This window comes from Tympanuchus pallidicinctus, unplaced genomic scaffold (genome assembly GCF_026119805.1).
Source record: "Tympanuchus pallidicinctus isolate F22 unplaced genomic scaffold, pur_lepc_1.0 scaffold13, whole genome shotgun sequence".
Lineage (NCBI taxonomy): Eukaryota > Metazoa > Chordata > Aves > Galliformes > Phasianidae > Tympanuchus > Tympanuchus pallidicinctus.
The window spans coordinates 10,403,789-10,421,381 of record NW_026294648.1 but is presented as its reverse complement, the minus strand read 5'-3'; the positions used below and the strand labels follow the sequence as shown (position 1 = coordinate 10,421,381).

Below are 17,593 nucleotides of genomic sequence, written 5' to 3'. Positions count from 1 at the left end.
TACATTTGTGCAGAAATGTACTGTATCTTATGTGTCATTTCCTTATTGTAGGTTCAGAAGAACATTCATGTAGCAACCAGGATCTACTTATGCGGTCACAGAAACCTGTCTTTGACTGCTTTGAATGAATTCATGATTTCTAGTTAAGTTATTAAAATCTCCATATCTTAATGCATTCCATTAATGCCACAATGAGCAAATGTTCATTGAAAATTAATTACTGAGTATTTTGCAGTGAGATTTGAAATCCCTACATTCTACACTATCTCACATTCTACACTAGCTCAGATACTGGTCCAAAATGATGCTGCAGGCTATTACTTGATGTGGACTGCAGTATAGGAGCATGCAAGTTGGCAAAACAACATCCAGACAAAAATTTGTCTCTTTTTCTCTCTCCAGGATTAATAAATAAAACAAACCATTTCCAAAATACGTCAAAGCCACTGAGGATATGACAGAAACAATTTTAAGTATTAATATTTAAAAATACAAAACACTTTGTGGAAAAGAACCTGAGCCATATTTCCAAGTATAAACAAATTGCAAGTAGTCATAAGCAGTAGTGTTAAAAACTGGTTATTCAACTAGCTGCTGGACAATGAGTGAATGATACGATCCTTTTTGGCCTTCTCTGCCTTGCAGGCCTGCATGGTTAGAAGGTTAGCAAGATCTTCAAAACTCTGTAATGATGTCTCTTTGAGGAACCTGATCTTTGAGCAATGTGGTCTTTTAAGCAACATCATCTAGTGGGAGGTGTTTCTTCCCATAGCAGGGGGGTTGGAACTAGATGATCTTAAAGGTCTCTTCCAACTTAAAGCATTTTATGATTCTGTGTCATGGCTGTGTTGCAGAAGCACATCAATCTACAGATACCAAAGCTTCCTATTACTTAGATTTGTTTTTCCTATATTAAAATTATAAAAATTAAGAAGGGCAAATAGGTGTTTTGAAGAACAGCTGGAGAAGCAATTACAGGTTAGATGTATTATTATTATTATTATTATTATGTATTATTACTGCTTTCTCAGCCCTGAAACAATAACAAACAGTTGTAATGTACAAATGTCTCTCTTTTCCTCTGCTCAAGCCTGAAAATCCTTACTAGATCTGCTTTGCATTCTACTCATCTTAAGAATTTTGTAAGCAAGATTCTGTAGTTGCGTATTTCACACACATCTGTTTTTGGCATTTGGCTAGTGTGTGGTTTTGACTAATGTTTTTTGCAACCACTTCCTTCAGTATGCTGTATTTTTATTACCTGTAAGAAGCATCTTTTTGGCCCTTTTTTTTCTTTTTTTTTTCCTTCTTTTTTTTTTTTTTTTAATTTAAGTGAAAATGATCATACCACATAACTAACTAACAGAAGCAACTGTACAGTCAAGGCAGCTTCATTCAAATATATGAAACTCTTTTCCCTGTCCAACGAAACTTTAATATGTGGGATAAAAATTATCTGACAGATCCCATCTATCATTCTGCCACTTAAAAATATTTTTCAAATTTTTGAGAGATATGAAACAGTCACATTTTGGACTTGAAACTTAAAATCCATGGGAGAAGGATTAGAAAGGGAAAATCACTCTATAAAAGAAATTAATTTGTCTGGGGCCATAATAGATTTCCAAAAGTTTCCTAAACCAAATGTTCATGGAAAATATGGTAGAAGTCTAGTAGACCTTTATGTCCTGTCTACCAAGGATGCTCTGACACATTGAGCATGTGCAGTCCTTTCAGAGTAATTAGGTATGCTGACAATTCTGAAATAATTGGCATATGTACAGTGAGAACAACTATCCTTGTTGTACCTCGGGATACCAGCTATAATGTAGTGAAACGTATAGCATTGAGGAAGATTGCCAGTTTTAAATACTTGATGGAAGCACTGTAAAGGAATTAATTATTTTGTATTCAGAGCAGGGTTTTACTTCATTAACAAGTTTAGGTCATACACAGGATGAAAAGATTTTAAAAAAAAATAATTATCCACATGTACACACTGCAACAAGCCTTATTTACAGCATTCTATGATAGTCATAATATAAACTTTATCTTTTAATACGACATATTTGATGAAACTAAAGTATCTGGTACATCATCAAATAAAATGTGAAGGAAATGAAGACAGAAATGACAATAGTATTCATTAGAATTAGTTCATTAAATTCAAATGTAAGAGAAACAGCAGTCCTCATTCTTAGAATTTATCAAATTTAATACAGTTATAAACAGTTACTTTTGTGCATACTGAATTATATGCTAATTAGAAAATTCTGCTTGCTCTTTTCAAAAATTACATTAGACACACATTTGAGTTTTCATCCTCAGAGTCATTCTGGAAAAAAAAAATTATTATTATTATTTTTTTAAATACTGAGAGGCGAAGTCTCATACTTCGTACCGGCACCATTTTTTCCACCTCTTAATTTTTAATAATTTTGCATGCAAAGCATTTAAGTAAAGCAAATTCAACCTGTGTAATTTATCTTCATATTTTAAGTTAGGAGGTGAAAGAATTATGATGTTTGCTCAGAGATATTGATGCTTTTCTCACTAAAGCTGGAAAATTTATTCCTCAAATATTGCAACTGAGTTTCTATGAATTAATAAGTACATGTAATTCATAGATAAATTATATCTATTTAAATACATAAATAACAGAAGAAATTACCTTTCAGTATCTCCACTGACTGTGTCCCCTGCTCTCTGTAGAAGAAAAACAAATAGCATTAAGCAACACTAAAGAGATGCACTTCTTTGGTGAACTTAACGTCATGATAACCACAGTAGAAGACAACACTGAAGTAAATCACACTTCTCATTCTGTAACTCAAAGAGAAAAGAAATGGAAAAGATTAATTTCTACATAGATGTTATTCTACAATGAAGATCATGTTTAAAGCAACTTACTTGCAAATAACTTCATCTAATGGCATGACGCAGTCAAACTGAAGTAAAACAAGGAGCTAAAAATGTCAGAAGGTCAACGTTTGCAAAAATGTTAAAATTTGAATGGGTGCTCTGGAATGTGTTAGACGTAAAGGAAAATATTGCAATATAGACTTTCAGAAGAAAACTGTAGAGAATTTTAAAAACAATGAGAAAACTGTCATCAAATCTTTCTTTAACACCATGCTTGCATAGCTTTGCATAACTTGATTTTCTAAACTGAAGTTTATCTGGAGTTTGGAATTGAACTCTTTTAGGAGCAAGGATTCAGGATTAAAAATAAAATATTCAAACTCTTTATTATTTTAAACCAAGCTCTCTGGTGGAGTTTTCCCACAGCTAAAAAGCAGTTTCTCATCTTGAAATGCAGAAATTGCCACTTGAAAAATCTTTGACTTTCAATCCTTTCTGAATAACGAAATGGGAAACAGATTCTTTTTTTAGAAGTATAATGCCTGGGGTTTAACATCACTACTTTTGGTACACTGTAAAATATTTAATCTCATATGACCTCAGTAAATAGTTACAGAACTTAGCTGCATAGTTCACATAACTAAAGACAGGAAGTCTGCTGGTTCTATTTTTAAGTCTGCTGGGTCTGTATTTAACTCCATAGACTCTGAAAAATATATAGTCTGACTCACAGAGATTTCAAATAAAGTTTTGAAATGTTCAGGGGACAAATATTAATTTTGCCACTTCCTTCCTTCACCTCAGATATCATCATATATCATATTTTACCATCACATTTTTACTATAACTCATGGATGGTTTGCCACTGAAAACAGCCAGAAAACCTGAAATTATTAAGTTATGCTGTTAATAAATTAGAGAGGGAATTATGATGCTGTAGTATTTTTAATCTCTCAGAAGTCTTGTTTGTCTACATCTAATGAATTTAAGCTAGTTACCTAGCATGATATCACAAAGACATTTTAGCAGAGCAGGACCTTTAGTCTTCATCTAGAGTGCAAGAGTCCCTGTCTTAATTGTCATGAAATTCTAGTACCCCACTTATAATGCCCATCATGCTCTCTCTTATTCTGACACACTGTAGTTGTAGTTATAAACAAATATTTTACAATAGACTTCAAGTTTGCATCCCTACAGGACATAGGGAAATGTTTTATACGTGCTATTACAGCAGCTGACCTCTTTACTAAGTTAACCATGAATTATAAACAATATATGGAAGATCATTTCAATAAGGTAGGTGATGAAGAGTACTGAAATGGCGTCCTCACAGTTAAAAGGAGGGAAGTCTCCAACATACCTTATTAAATCTAGGCAATGACAGGAGCTCTCTGTTGAGTAATTGAGTACAGAAAGTGCTAACAGGTTTTCTTGTTTAAACTGAGTGATATAAATGACTTAATCCTCCTTAGAGTATACCTGAAATCTAAAGTGTAAACTACTTACAGGAATGAAAACATAGTCTGGAAACATTCACCAGATTTTCTCGAATCAGACTGAGAGATAACAGCATACAGCTACAGCAAAATATGTGTTTGAAGAGCTTTGGTAAAATCCTGCATAATAAATGTCAGATTTCTGCTGCTGTTAATGCACTATTAAATATGAATGAACTGATCTGATCATCCCTGAAAATAGTGAGAACAGCCGAGTAAAATACATTGTGTGGCCAACCAAGTAAAAGAAATTTGACAGCAGTGCTACCCATGCTACTTTTACCAAAATAAATTTTATTCATCATAGAAGATTTGTAGTTTTTCTTCTCATATCCTTCTGCCTTATAGTGTTACTAATTTTTGGCCACTAAAAATAGGAAAGTAATTTAGTCCATTTAATTGTTTCCTATTCTAATTCTTAATCGGTAGAGGTCTTTCTTTTCTAAGGCTACTCCAAAATTAAAGTGCTTCCAGATCAGGATCTATTCTCTTTCTCTGTAAATAGGATTCATCCCATACTCCCTGACAAGGCCAACATAATTTTCACTGTTCAAGCCACACTGGCTATCTTGTTTTCATCTCCGGTCCAGCTCTGTAATTTTCCTTCCAAAATAATGCACAAAGAGCACCTGTACCATGGGTGATCATTTTGGATCAGTGTTCAAGATTCCTTTTGACAAAAAGATTCAGTCCATGTAACTGCAAGCAAATGTTTGCATTTTGTGACTTGCATATATTAGACTGAAATAGAAACAAGAGTAAAGTCTGTTTCTGTTAAAACATGTTTTTCTAGAAGTCTTATTTTCTATTTCATAAATGTTGAACAATAAAATCTAATTAACTAAAGGATAGTCTGTCATAAGGAAATTTTACAATGGCTCTATGATAGCGGGAAAAGGAAAAGATGATTAAAATCTGTAACTACTCATCGATTATGCAAATTCTTAATGATTAATAGCTCATTGCAATTTAGCACTTTGCTAAATCGCTGTATAGGCAGAAGGAGCCAACAGTTGATATGAGTACGTAAAGGATATTTCTCTTAAATATATTGCATCAATAGCAATTTAAATCTTATTTCTGACTGCCTAAGTTTTTCTCAGTAATTTATTTATTTTAAAAAATCTTTGCTCCCAACCAATTCATTAATGACACACTTACTATTGCTACTTTAGTAGGGATTACTCCATATTTATATACATACACATGTGGATGACATTTTATTTGACTAAATTTTTGTCCCCAAAAAGCTGTCGTTTGAATGCAATCTCACTGCTAACTTGAAATGTCAACCTTATAAAAGGATTTCTGATAGCATATATGTAAAACCAGCAAAACCCACACTGACATTTTTATAAATGTGTACATGGCTACAATTAATTTCCTTGTACAATTCAATTGCACGCACACATATTTACAGTCACATATATGACAGACTTCTATCTGCAATTTCATCAGTGTTATGCATCTTTTTTGTGAGCAGTTTCTTCTTAAATTCCTGTTATGTGGAAAACAAATTGCCTTGGCCTAGTTCTCAAATTAAACTTTATTCATCATACTAAAAAGTCACATTCCTGAGTAGCAGACACGTGGGAGGCTCACGAAGAACAAGTCTCGCCATGCTGCCACATACTATAAAGCACAAACACTGTGAAATTCAGGTCACTGGCAACTATTGGCCTTCTTTCAAGTCAGCTTTGTATTCACGTAGCTCCAAGAATTTTCAGTGGATCTACTTCAGATTTGCATAAGCAGAAATAGAAGGAGAATGAGGTCTGTACCTGCAATAACTCAACAACTGTTGACCTGAAATTTCTATAAATAATTGAAAAATAAGTGAAGAAATTATATAAAATCACAGGAAAAAAAAGCTGCAGAGACACTATGAAGGTGTTTAAAAGTCACTGTTTACTTGTTTACTTGTGGAGAAGAGTAGAATATCTTGATAATGAAAGTTACTAATTACAATGACCAAATGAAATATATTCCATCTAGTTATAGCATATATTCAAAAGCAAAATAAAAGGTTTTCCTTTACCTTTATAATAAATATTGTTCCTCCGCTCTTCTATACTCAAATATTTAATGCTCTCCAAAATTACTTCTTCAGCTGCTTCCTGAACTCACATATTCATTATCCTAAGCATTTCTTTACAGAATGCTTGTTCAAAAATGAAACTGTAGCCGTGCTGCCAGGGGCTTTATTTATCTCTCTAGCTCAGTGAGCTGATGCTTAAGCCACTGAAGACGTAACGTTTGCAAAATTATTATGCTCTGCAAAATATGAAAGCTGCCTTTGAGGTTTTTCTTCCACTCCTGTTGAGGGGTGAGATAATAGAGACAGGAAATAATCTTGTGCAAGACACACACGTGAAATTCAAAGAACTCAATTTTTAAGCTGAAAAAAATTGTGATAGATGAAAAAGTAACTAAGGATAGAAAAAAAAATCCACTCAGAAATTTTAATTATATTCTACATTATGGATATAATGTGTATAACAAGTGTATAACAGGTAATAGCAGCAAAATTTTAAAATGTTTTAGGAAAAACATCTAATAGAGATGACACCCCAGATCATAGATGAGGTTTTAAAAGTGCTCTAGGAGAGCATCTAAAAGCAGGCTGTCCTTTGGCTAACGATTTCTCATGTAATAAGTTAAAAAAAAAATCCACAAAAGGCCAAAGCACAGCAACTGACAAACTGTATTTTGCATTGACTGAAGTCTCTTTCTCCTCATCAATCCACCCCTTTAAAGGAAATTTAAAGGAGGTTGAACCTGAACATCAAAAGATGTAGACAACAAAGAAACAAAAAAGCCAAAATAAAAGATCTAATTTCTTCAAAAACTAAGCATAAATACAGCACTCTAAAGAAATTGAGGGCTTTTTATACAATAATTGTTTACTAGCAATGCTATATACTAGCAATCTAAATTTTACACAAGATGTACAGCAGCTAAAGAGACACTCATTTGAACTGTATGCTAAAGTTTAGAGAACAGAATTCTATTTCACTACAGAAAAATTACAAGATAGAGTGAATTTTAGGCTAGTAGTACTGAAGTTGGTATAAAAGATCACAGACATGAAAAATGTACTGCAGCTCCTTCTGAAAAGTCAATGTACAGAGCCCTGGTACAGCTGGAAACCCAATCACATGAAATTATGCTGCTAGATATGGAATGTAGTCTAATGGCAAGAAGCACAAATATTTTCCTGTTGAGGAATTAAAAAAATTTGACATGCAGACAAATATTCAGCAGTGATTTTCCTGCACAAGATTTTATGGAAAAGGTAAAGGAAGCGGAAGAAGAAGAGCGGTCCAGGTTGGAAAGATGTAGTGCAGCTCGAAGAAGTTACACAGGCCAGGAAAAGAGATTCAGTTCTTTTCCCCTCCTTTTATCAAGGAACAGGCTACCCAGGATCCTACTCTATGGAGGACTGATCTTTTTTTCTGTCACGCCAACAATGCTGTCTCTTGACTCTCACCTGGAAGCCATCTATGAAGGTGAAAAGGGAAAGGATGAGAGCCAAGGCTCCCAGTGTGTATAGAGGAAGACTCAGAGGAGTGTCTTCAGCATACAACAGCTGGCTTCCTGCATACTGATCTTTTGGTCATTTACAACAGAAGATGATATCTGTATCACAAGGAAGATGAGTTCACACATTTGCATTTTGTGCATTCTTCTGGATGAAGAATATTCCAGTTACGGTAGAAATAACATCAGTTTAGTATTAATCAACACATGCTGAATCAGATCAATCCAAATGGCTGTTAATTTATCCTTTAAGCACATCAACAAAATAATAAATACTTCTACAGGCTTCAAAAAATTAAGGAAAATAAATTCATCGGCCTGAATAACATAACAGTATATCTCGTCTCTGCGGTGACTTTCTGGAGATAGAGGACTCTGATTGCTTCACAAATAGCAGCTTATTTATGAGAATACAACAAGTTAAGAATGCTTCATTTGCAATCTTTTATTAACAGTAGAGTTCATTTGAACATTGTAGAATAAAAATCCTCACTAATACAGCAGAATTATTTATGAAACCATGCTGTATGCTTGTATAAAGATAGCCTCATATATTAGGATTTTTTTTTTTTACTGTATCTCAGACTTTGGATAGTATTAATAAAAAAGGAAAACTTTTCCTATTAATTTATTTCCCTAGACACTTTGAGATGAGGGGAGGGAACCAGAGCAAGCATCTCCTATTTGTCTGGAGGGCAAGGCAGCAAAGAGTAGATTTAGGGAAAGTTTACCCCTAAACTAAAGGTAAAAACGTTGGAAATGCCAAGCTAAAGGAACGCCATCAAGGCTTGACACTGTGAAAAGCAGCAGACATGCAGTTATAACAGGAGCATATATGGAAAGAGGTACTGTAAATTGCCTTTTTCTATTTTGAGTTATGTTTATAGATTATGAAAAAAGGTTAGTTTACAGAATTATGTTTGAAGAGAACTGAAAATAAATATATTAGTGGAGATTCATATTTTAAAGTGGTTCTTGCAGCACCAGCAAGATACTTGTTAGTTCAAGCTTCCATGTACACAGTGAAGATACAGAGATGCAGTACAAACGCATAGTAATCTTAGCATGCAATCACTAGAAATGGACTGAATCAGATTGAAGCTACAGAACCTAAAAAACACATTTGTTTCTCTGATCTTACAGATTCCTTGCAATCATCCTCATTGTGATTTCTCAACATACCACAAAAGTACGGATAGAGTGTTTTCCGCCTTTCAGATGCTTAAAAAGGAAAGATAGAAGTTACCTGTGAAGAAACTCATTTTTTTTGACAGTTGACAACCTTTTTTTTTTTTTTCTTCCAACAACAGAAAGGAAGAAATAAAATAGAAGTACTTTTCCTACAAAATTGGCAATAAAAGACTCCTTCTTCAGTCATATGGAGCTGAATACATGATTCTCCCAGATTACCTTGATTATTGTATTTATCGTAGTACTCAGACTACTTACCATCCAGAATAACATCTGGAACATCTGGCACATTCCAGCATGCATACGTTACAGAAAAAAGAGGATCTGCGTTGTTTCTGCGTACATTTTAGTTCTCAGCATGTACCACTGAATTTTATGTCTTTTGTGGAGCTGCCTTCTGCAGTTCCAAGAACAGTCAGATAGCATTTACATTATTCAATGCTGAAAAAAGGCATAAACTGCCAACTTTGTGTCATCAGCAGCAGGAAATTAAATAGCAAGTTTAGCAATCACTGTGAAACAACGACTAATCCTACACTACTATAATGCTTCAGATTATCTTTAAAATGGTTCTGCTGCTGTAATATTCCCAATCACTACCCCATGGCAGCCATTATTTGGTTTACTAGGTAGAGAAAGCTGTATTGAAATAATATATCTTAAAATTTGTTTAAAAATTGTCTTTTACACTAAATTTTAATTCACAAAAAAATTAAATGATTTAACAGTTTGTAATCCAATTTCTTAATATATACCAGAAAACAAAATTCTCAGCTACTTTGTAGACAATAGTCCAGAACATCTGTCATCAAATAATACAGATGGGCATTCATTACCTTACACGAGAATTTAGTATCCAAAGGATTGAATTTCAGAGCTTCAGAAGGAACTTCAAATCTGAAGCATTAAAACCATGAAGTTGGACAATATATCAATTTTCAGATTGAGTCTGGACTAAGAACTCCATTATTTCTTTTAGACAAGAGCTGATCCCCATAGTGTGAAATGGAACTGACCAGCAGAAAATGTGGAGTTTGCTAGAGATTTTTAAAATCCTGAGCAGTAAACTTTCAAGGCAGAAAAATGTTCTCTATTCAAGACCTTTTGCCTTTTGGTTTATGGTGAAAAAATATGGAATGAAAAATATATCTCATAGTTTTGTTGTTGTTGTTGTTTTAATTAATTTTGTTCAGAATGAAACCTATTAATATAAATATATATATATACATTCAAATTTCACTTCTATTCTTATAAGTGCAGAGTGTATTACAATGCACTTTATACAATATTTCAGCAATGCTATTACATATAAAAAATTTTGTGATATTTACATATGCCTTATTACTTCTGTTTAAACTGGTAAAAATGTCCCTACAGAAGAGGATTAGTAAAACCATGAAGTTATGTTCTAAGAAGTAATCTATCATTAATTATTACAGCGTTGTTAATTGTAACTCACTTTACCTCAGTTTCTGCGATGTGCATCACAGAACTGCCTACCAACTAAGTTAGTAATAAATATATAGTGAAATGGGCAGTGTTTCCTATCAGTAATTTCTACTGCATCATGGCTTTGTAGATCATTTTGTATGTTGGGCAAACAGCCAGTATTATACTACCTATATACCCATTTTATATAGTAATTCTGCATCCTCACTTCAGCTTATGAAATCAGTCTGATTATTTAATTTTAGGTTCCAAATCCCTATTAGTTCCAAAGCATTAAACTAATTCTGCCAATATGCAATTACGGATTTTGTAAAACTTCTTACATGTATGCCTGGTAATCTGAACTCTTTTTTTCTCTCTTTTAAATGTATGTATATTTGTGTAAGTATGCTTAAAGAATAAAGCAATGACTAAATGATAGTGTCTATCTATCTTTGGATGCCCCATCCCTGGAGGCATTCTAGGCCAGGCTGGATGTGGCTCTGGGCAGCCTGGTCTGGTGGTTGGCATCCCTGCACATAGCAGGGGGTTGAAACTGGATGATCATTGTGGTCCTTTTCAACCCAGGTCACTCTGTGATTCTGTGATCTCAAGTTTCTCTTTTCATCGTGCTGCGTTTGTTTGCTCACAAGACACAATCATTTTTACTGAGGGAAGTTGATGGAGCTCTTATCTTTCATTATTATCTCAATTTTCCAAAGCATTTGCCTGGATTAAAATTTTGATCTCCATCCTCAAATTCTGGACATATGTTAAACATAGATGGAAATTTGACTACAACAGTTCTGTAGTTTTGACTTTCATAAGAAAACAAACTGCTTCTGTCTTCTGCCTCCCAATATCCAAGAAGAAGCAAAAGACAAGAAATTAATTGGAAAGTTAAGATGAATCAAAGATATGATTATTTAAAAAAAAAAAAAAAAAAAAGGAATTAGCAACAACTGTTTAACAGTAATTTGGTTATGTAAGCTCTGAAGTATCTCCTGTTAAGTCTTACTAATCGTAAATTCTCAATTGAATAAAATCTCATCACCTAAATAAATACACTGAAATACTTATAAATAAATAAATAAATGAACATGAAGGAAACGTGATCTACTTAAACCCTAATTTCTAATTCTAGATAGAAATATATTTTTCTTTTTCTGTCAAAATGTCATTAAATGTTCTTTGATACTTAAAATTTTCATTCTGAGTATTTATTTTTCACAATTTTTTGCTTCACTTTTCAGAATTCTTTCAATACTCAAAGTGGAAAGACTTCATTCATAAAAATGATCCTATACTGGCAAGAACCCAGAAAACCCGTGTCAGCAACTCTTGTATCTTTGTTGACTCAGTTCCTCTCATATACTTATAAGGCAGTTGACTGAGTGCTTGAGATATTTTGATTCCTCTGACTCTCTCCTGAAGAACTGCAAAGTTGTGACTCAAATGCTTTTTGAAACACTTAGACTGGTAGAAGAATTTACACCACTGTGTCTGCAAGTGACTCTTCCAGGTATCATCCTCTGCAGTAAGCACACATTGTAATAGACTTCATGTGAGTGCTACTGAACGGTCTTTTGGTGTAGACCAACCACAGAATGTAATGTTATGTGCTCCCATGATAAGGATGCCTTTTTTCTTCAGTTACCACCATTACATTCAAACCCTTTAAAGCTGACATGTTATGTTAGATTATGTTTTCGTACTTCTGTTATCCTGCAATATTATATTAGGTCAGTATCTTTGTTTAAAAATGATATTGTTCTTTTAATACAAAATGAAAGCCACAGCATAAGAATTCTGCTCCTACTCACCTTGATCTACAGAAAAAAAAGGTCAATAATTATTTATAACTGCATAGTATAATACTGCAGTTTTTAAAATGAAATAATACTTCTGTGACGTGCTTTTTTTTTTTTTTTTTTTGGCAAAATGGCAAATTGCTGTTCAGAACACAACATTTATATGACTGTGTTGGGAAAAGTGTGCATATGTACCACATATTAGCCTTAAACAGGAATGCAATGAGGTTGCTTTGATGATGATAAATGGTATGACAACAGGCCTCGGAACTTAACCAGCAACTATCATTATTTAAAACTCAGCAGCAATTTACCCCACATAACCCATTTCCCTTTCTTCAGAAGTCAGGTGAGTCAAAGACTTTCACTGTTCCAATGGGAGTCTTTACAGAGAAACATTTGCAGAGTTATGACACGCTGTTTTGTTTTATTTTTGCAGATTTGCACAATGATTTTCTCACTCCTAACAAACTAGATGATGACAGTTTTTTCTCTGGATTTGAAATCCTTTTCCTTTGACTCTCTGATCCCAGTAATCTGTGTAAGAGTTTACAGATGCAAGAAACAACTGTCCACAGACAGTCATATATTTTGGTTTATAAACTACTTGACTTTCTCCAAAGTTGGGGAAACCCTATGTTTTTAAAAAATGCTAAGTTTCATTGGCATAGGAAAAGGAAACTTACATTTTCCTCACAACAAAAGGAAAATATCTGATCTTCAAAATATCAAATTCTGGCAGCTTTCAGGAAACAGAGATGAATAGCAGGCTATGTTTGAATGTATCCCCTTAGGCAAAGCTTACTCACCTCTCAGTCTTGATGAAAATAGAATAATTTCCCAAGATTTTGCTTAGGGAGAGAAACACCATCAAAGCCCCCAAATGCAAAAGAGTATCAAGAAACTTGCTACAAAACCTGTGTTTTCTTCTACTACTTCTAAAAGGAAGTTCACCAAGATTAGAAAATAAATACACCCTAAGAAACTTCCACATTGACTGTGGGGAAGAAATCTGCTCTTTTAGTAAAACTGCCTTGAATTCATTAAGATTTGAGCCCCCAAACCTTTGAAGATTCCACTCTGTGGTATCAAAAGAATGGTCTGCTCTGAAATGGTAGGACCATGAAGAAGGCAAGATACACATACAAAGTATGAATAATGAAATTGATCTCTGAAAGGCTATTCATTTCTAGTCATCTGAAGCAACACCAAAATTCTGTACTAGCTGACAGTAGCGGGAACTTTTTCATTGTAGTTATGAGAACTGGCTGTTCATCTGGGAGACACAATTATTCCAAATTTATTGCTTCCAGGCCAGTGGCAATCCACAGTTTTCACTCCAAAATGTTTTCTGTATTATTATAATGAACAAATTCATATTACTGGACTGTAGTCATGGTATCACAATTAAACAATAAGCTTAAGTCTGTTTTTAAAAGACATACTGACTAAATTAGATACATGGTCACTTTAAGTAATTTATAATTGTTATCAGAGCTTGAGATCCTTATGAGTCATTAAAAAAAAAAAAAAAAAAGAAAAAGGTCAAATGCACTATCTTACGTAAAGCATCTCATCTCACATCCAGTGGTGCTTGCTATGCATTTTTCCATCTGTCTAAATTATTCTTCTGTGAAAGCTGTCTTGATATGAGCATTATGAAAATTCTTGGACCACAAAACACAGTATTAAAATATAGAGTAAAAAAAATATGCCTTTATATCTTATCAGTCCTTAAAGGAAAATGCTTTAATGATTTTCCATGTAATCAACAAAATTAATAAATAAAAATTAAATAGCATTTTTCGTTATGTACTTACGTGGTAAAGTGGAACTGTGTTATTTTCTGCTAGTGCAAAATTCAAGATTTCTTGCTGTCCTGGTTCAAGCCTAACGTTAACAGTAGATGTCAACACAGATGGACTAATAGGGTAGTTTGGACTGCTTGCACTTTTGCCTTTTTTTCTTGACCTACGACCTGTGTCCCTTTTGCTGTCTTTCTGTGTCAAAGGCTCTTCTTGGATAACCAATATCTTATCATCACTCAGGTACCGCAGAAGTGAATTCTCAGAGTCAGTGGTTGGATGGAAAAAAGTGAAAAGAAATACAAGTGAGACAAAACAGAGAATCTGGATTTCATTCCTACAATCATAACTGCTAAGGCAACTTACCAGCTAAATACAAAACCTTGCTTTCCTTTACGACAAGTTTATTTTAATCGTACATAAGTTTACAATAAATATTGCACTATGATATTTCAAACACACAGCTTGTTTCAACATGTTATATGAGGTGTGTTTAAGCTCAAGGGAAATACAAAAGAGCTGATTTTTCAGTTTTTACATTTACACAAAATATTGGCTGCCATGGGGAACAATATTTATTAAATGTATAGCGTTCCACTAAACTACAAAACAATACAATAAAATGAAATACAAATGTTAACACTTATTTTTCCCGTTAAAAAAACACGACAGTTAGAGATGAGATATGGAAAGGAACCTTTTAAAAATCTCTTTTTCATTTCTTTATAAATCCTGGAATCTAGGAATTCAACCCTAAGTCTTCCATACAGACCAGTCTGTGCATTCCTCCTCCTGTAAATCACTCTATCATCTCAGTGAAAGAGTTGCTAAACAGCACTTCATGTTCAGGACTACAGAACTATTTACAGGGAGCCATTTACATATAAATTTGGTTTAAGAAAAATCACCTATATTTAAAAAGGACATAGAAGACAGAATATCCTAGTAGACAGAATTAACACTTAACATTATGTTATCATTAAAATCTACAACAGTGGCACTTTATAAACACACAAAATGATTTACAGTGTGGGTAAGGTCCCATTAAGTTAGGGATAATTACACAATCAACAAGTGGAGTTGAGCTACAGTAGAGTCATGTATGCCATCCTTGAGTGTGTTAACAAATGACAGTACTTTTCATGCTTTGCAGTCATTAAAACACACAGCACGAATCTTGGGAGTTCTTTCCAGGGTACATCATTCACATGTCAAATGCCTTTGTAATTAGTTTATATGCATACACACTTCTAATCTTTCTGCACCTAATTTCTGAGTCAATGTCATTTTTACAGTATTTGACATGCCATTTTGAATGACAGTTTTGATTTAAAAACAGATTTTGGTTACAACAGTTTAAACTGAATGGCATCTGTGATTATCCAGCCTACTTTTAAATATCTCCTGTACTGGACAATCGCCACAAAACTTTTGCAATGTCTCACTGCATTCACTGCTGTGAACTCAAATACATCCCAGTCATCTGGCTTCAAAGCAGAACGTAGCACCAATCTCATGATAACATTACATAGGCTGCACTTATAATAGTTTAAGATTTACTTTAAAAATGTTTTGCAAAATAAATCTCATTTTTTTCTTAGTCATCAGTGAAAGGGCCTATGCTTTCCATCTCCTACTGGATTTTTGCTCCTACAGATAATACTGTGTTTTCTTTAGCACTGTTTAAATTTAACTGGACTTTTTCCAATGGACTGCTCATCATTTATGTTCAGCTGTCAGCCACAACAGTGACATCTTTACAGGCTACTTCTTTAATCTAAGCAAACTCTCAGAAGAACCTTAATTAAAAATAACTTTTAATCAGTAAAACATGTACCTAACTTAGTTTTTGAAGTTTCAAGTGTGGATTTCACAGTATACTTCCAAGGCTTCGAATCAAATCTGCTTTTTAACTCAAATTATTATTTGAACCATTCTAAGAGATGACAGTTAACTTATAAAATAAACAAGTATCATTAATTAGAAAATGTTAATATTTCAAGTTCTTTCTGAAATCAATTTGATGGATCTAAAGTTAAGGACTGAAAACACAGGCATAATTACATTCTTTGTTAAAAAGTTTGATAGAATACATTTGCAGTTGTATTTCTTAAAATTATTTTAATAGGAAATGTACTTTTGGGGGGATATATTTCAGAATAAAAAGAATAATCAAAAGAACAGAAATTAGATCAACAGGAAAGTCCTATTCTCAGATCTTAATTCTTATCACTTATTTTGCAGAACTGTATGGATCAAGAACTGATTGATATTAGCACGTATCTAAATCTCACATGTTTTTTTTTCCCCTTGGTGTTTATCTGTCGTTATACTAAAAGTAAAAGCCTTGTGCTGATATAAACTGTACTGTACCAGTACAGCCTATTTTTTGTGGCAATCAAGAAAGCTAGATTTAGTTTTGTGATGATATCTTTCTGGTTCTTAAGTGGGAAAAAAAAAAAAAAAAGATTACAAAAAAACCCTCTGGGAACAGCAGAGAAAAAAAAAAACAACTCACCACGGCTTCCTCTCTTGTATATGTTTTGTTCCTTTGATTCCCCTATCCAACTGTAGTCAGTAGGCATTGAAACAGGTCTTAAATCACCTGGAAGTAAATCAAGGTGAGCCAATATGATTTCTGAAGATCATAAATAGCAGGCTGTAGAATGAGTAATGCCTGCACATCAGAGGCATGACATAAGCCTTCAGGGAAACCTTTTTATCAGCACCTATATATTTAAGCTATAGCATTCAGAATCAGTTAAACATGGCAGATGTAAGATTATCCTCTTCATTATAAGAAGGAAGGTACCAATGATTCTGATGAAATTACTTGTAAATTTAAAGTAGTTTGAAGTTCTTTTCCAGAAAATCTTGCTCACTCATTAAATAGATCTTTTAGAATAAAAAAATAATTTTAAAAGTGTCTGATTTAGAATCATAGAATCACCAAGGTTGAAAAGACCTCTAAGATCATCCAGTCCAATTGTCCACCTATCACCAGTACTTCCCACTAAATCATGTCCCTCAGTACAACATTTAAACATTTCTTGAACACTTCAGGGATGGTGACCCCACCACCTCTCTGGGCAGTTCTGACCACTCTCTCTCCAAGAAGCATTTTCTAATGTTCAACCTGAATCTTCCCTGGTGCAACTTGAGGCCATTCCTTCTAGTCCTATCACATGGGAGAAGAGACCAACTCCCGCATCAACACAACCTCCCTTCAGGGAGCTGTAGAGAACCTTAGTTAAGCTAGAAAGATCATTACTACAGCTATATGACATATCTAGTTAAACAGTAAAACCTATCTGACCAGGAAAAAACACTTGGTAAGTAGTGAGGCCTCACAGTTTCAAGGAAGATTAATTTCAAATGTCTTAAAAACAAAAGATGGAGTGTAGTTTGCTAATAACAACAACAAAGATTCAGACACTAGAATTTTAATTAAATAGATTTT

The 17,593-nt window shown here is 33.7% G+C and overlaps 1 protein-coding gene and 1 long non-coding RNA gene across 3 annotated transcripts in view; one reads left to right on the top strand and one right to left on the bottom strand.

Moving 5' to 3' along the window:
- Window positions 1–17,593, bottom strand: part of LOC128076173 (connector enhancer of kinase suppressor of ras 2-like) — a 172,763-nt gene that overhangs the window by 38,912 nt on the left and 116,258 nt on the right. For both annotated transcript variants that reach the window (XM_052673561.1, XM_052673562.1), the window contains exons 12-14: window positions 16,654–16,738; window positions 14,149–14,404; window positions 2,672–2,706 (exon numbers count right to left, since the gene is read on the bottom strand). In XM_052673561.1, coding sequence (XP_052529521.1) covers window positions 2,672–2,706; window positions 14,149–14,404; window positions 16,654–16,738 — 376 coding nt within the window. The remainder of the gene's footprint in view (window positions 1–2,671; window positions 2,707–14,148; window positions 14,405–16,653; window positions 16,739–17,593) is intronic.
- On the top strand, window positions 848–9,199 carry LOC128076180 (uncharacterized). Its single transcript, XR_008204277.1, has 2 exons — window positions 848–978; window positions 9,042–9,199. It is a non-coding gene; the product is annotated as an uncharacterized LOC128076180 (long non-coding RNA).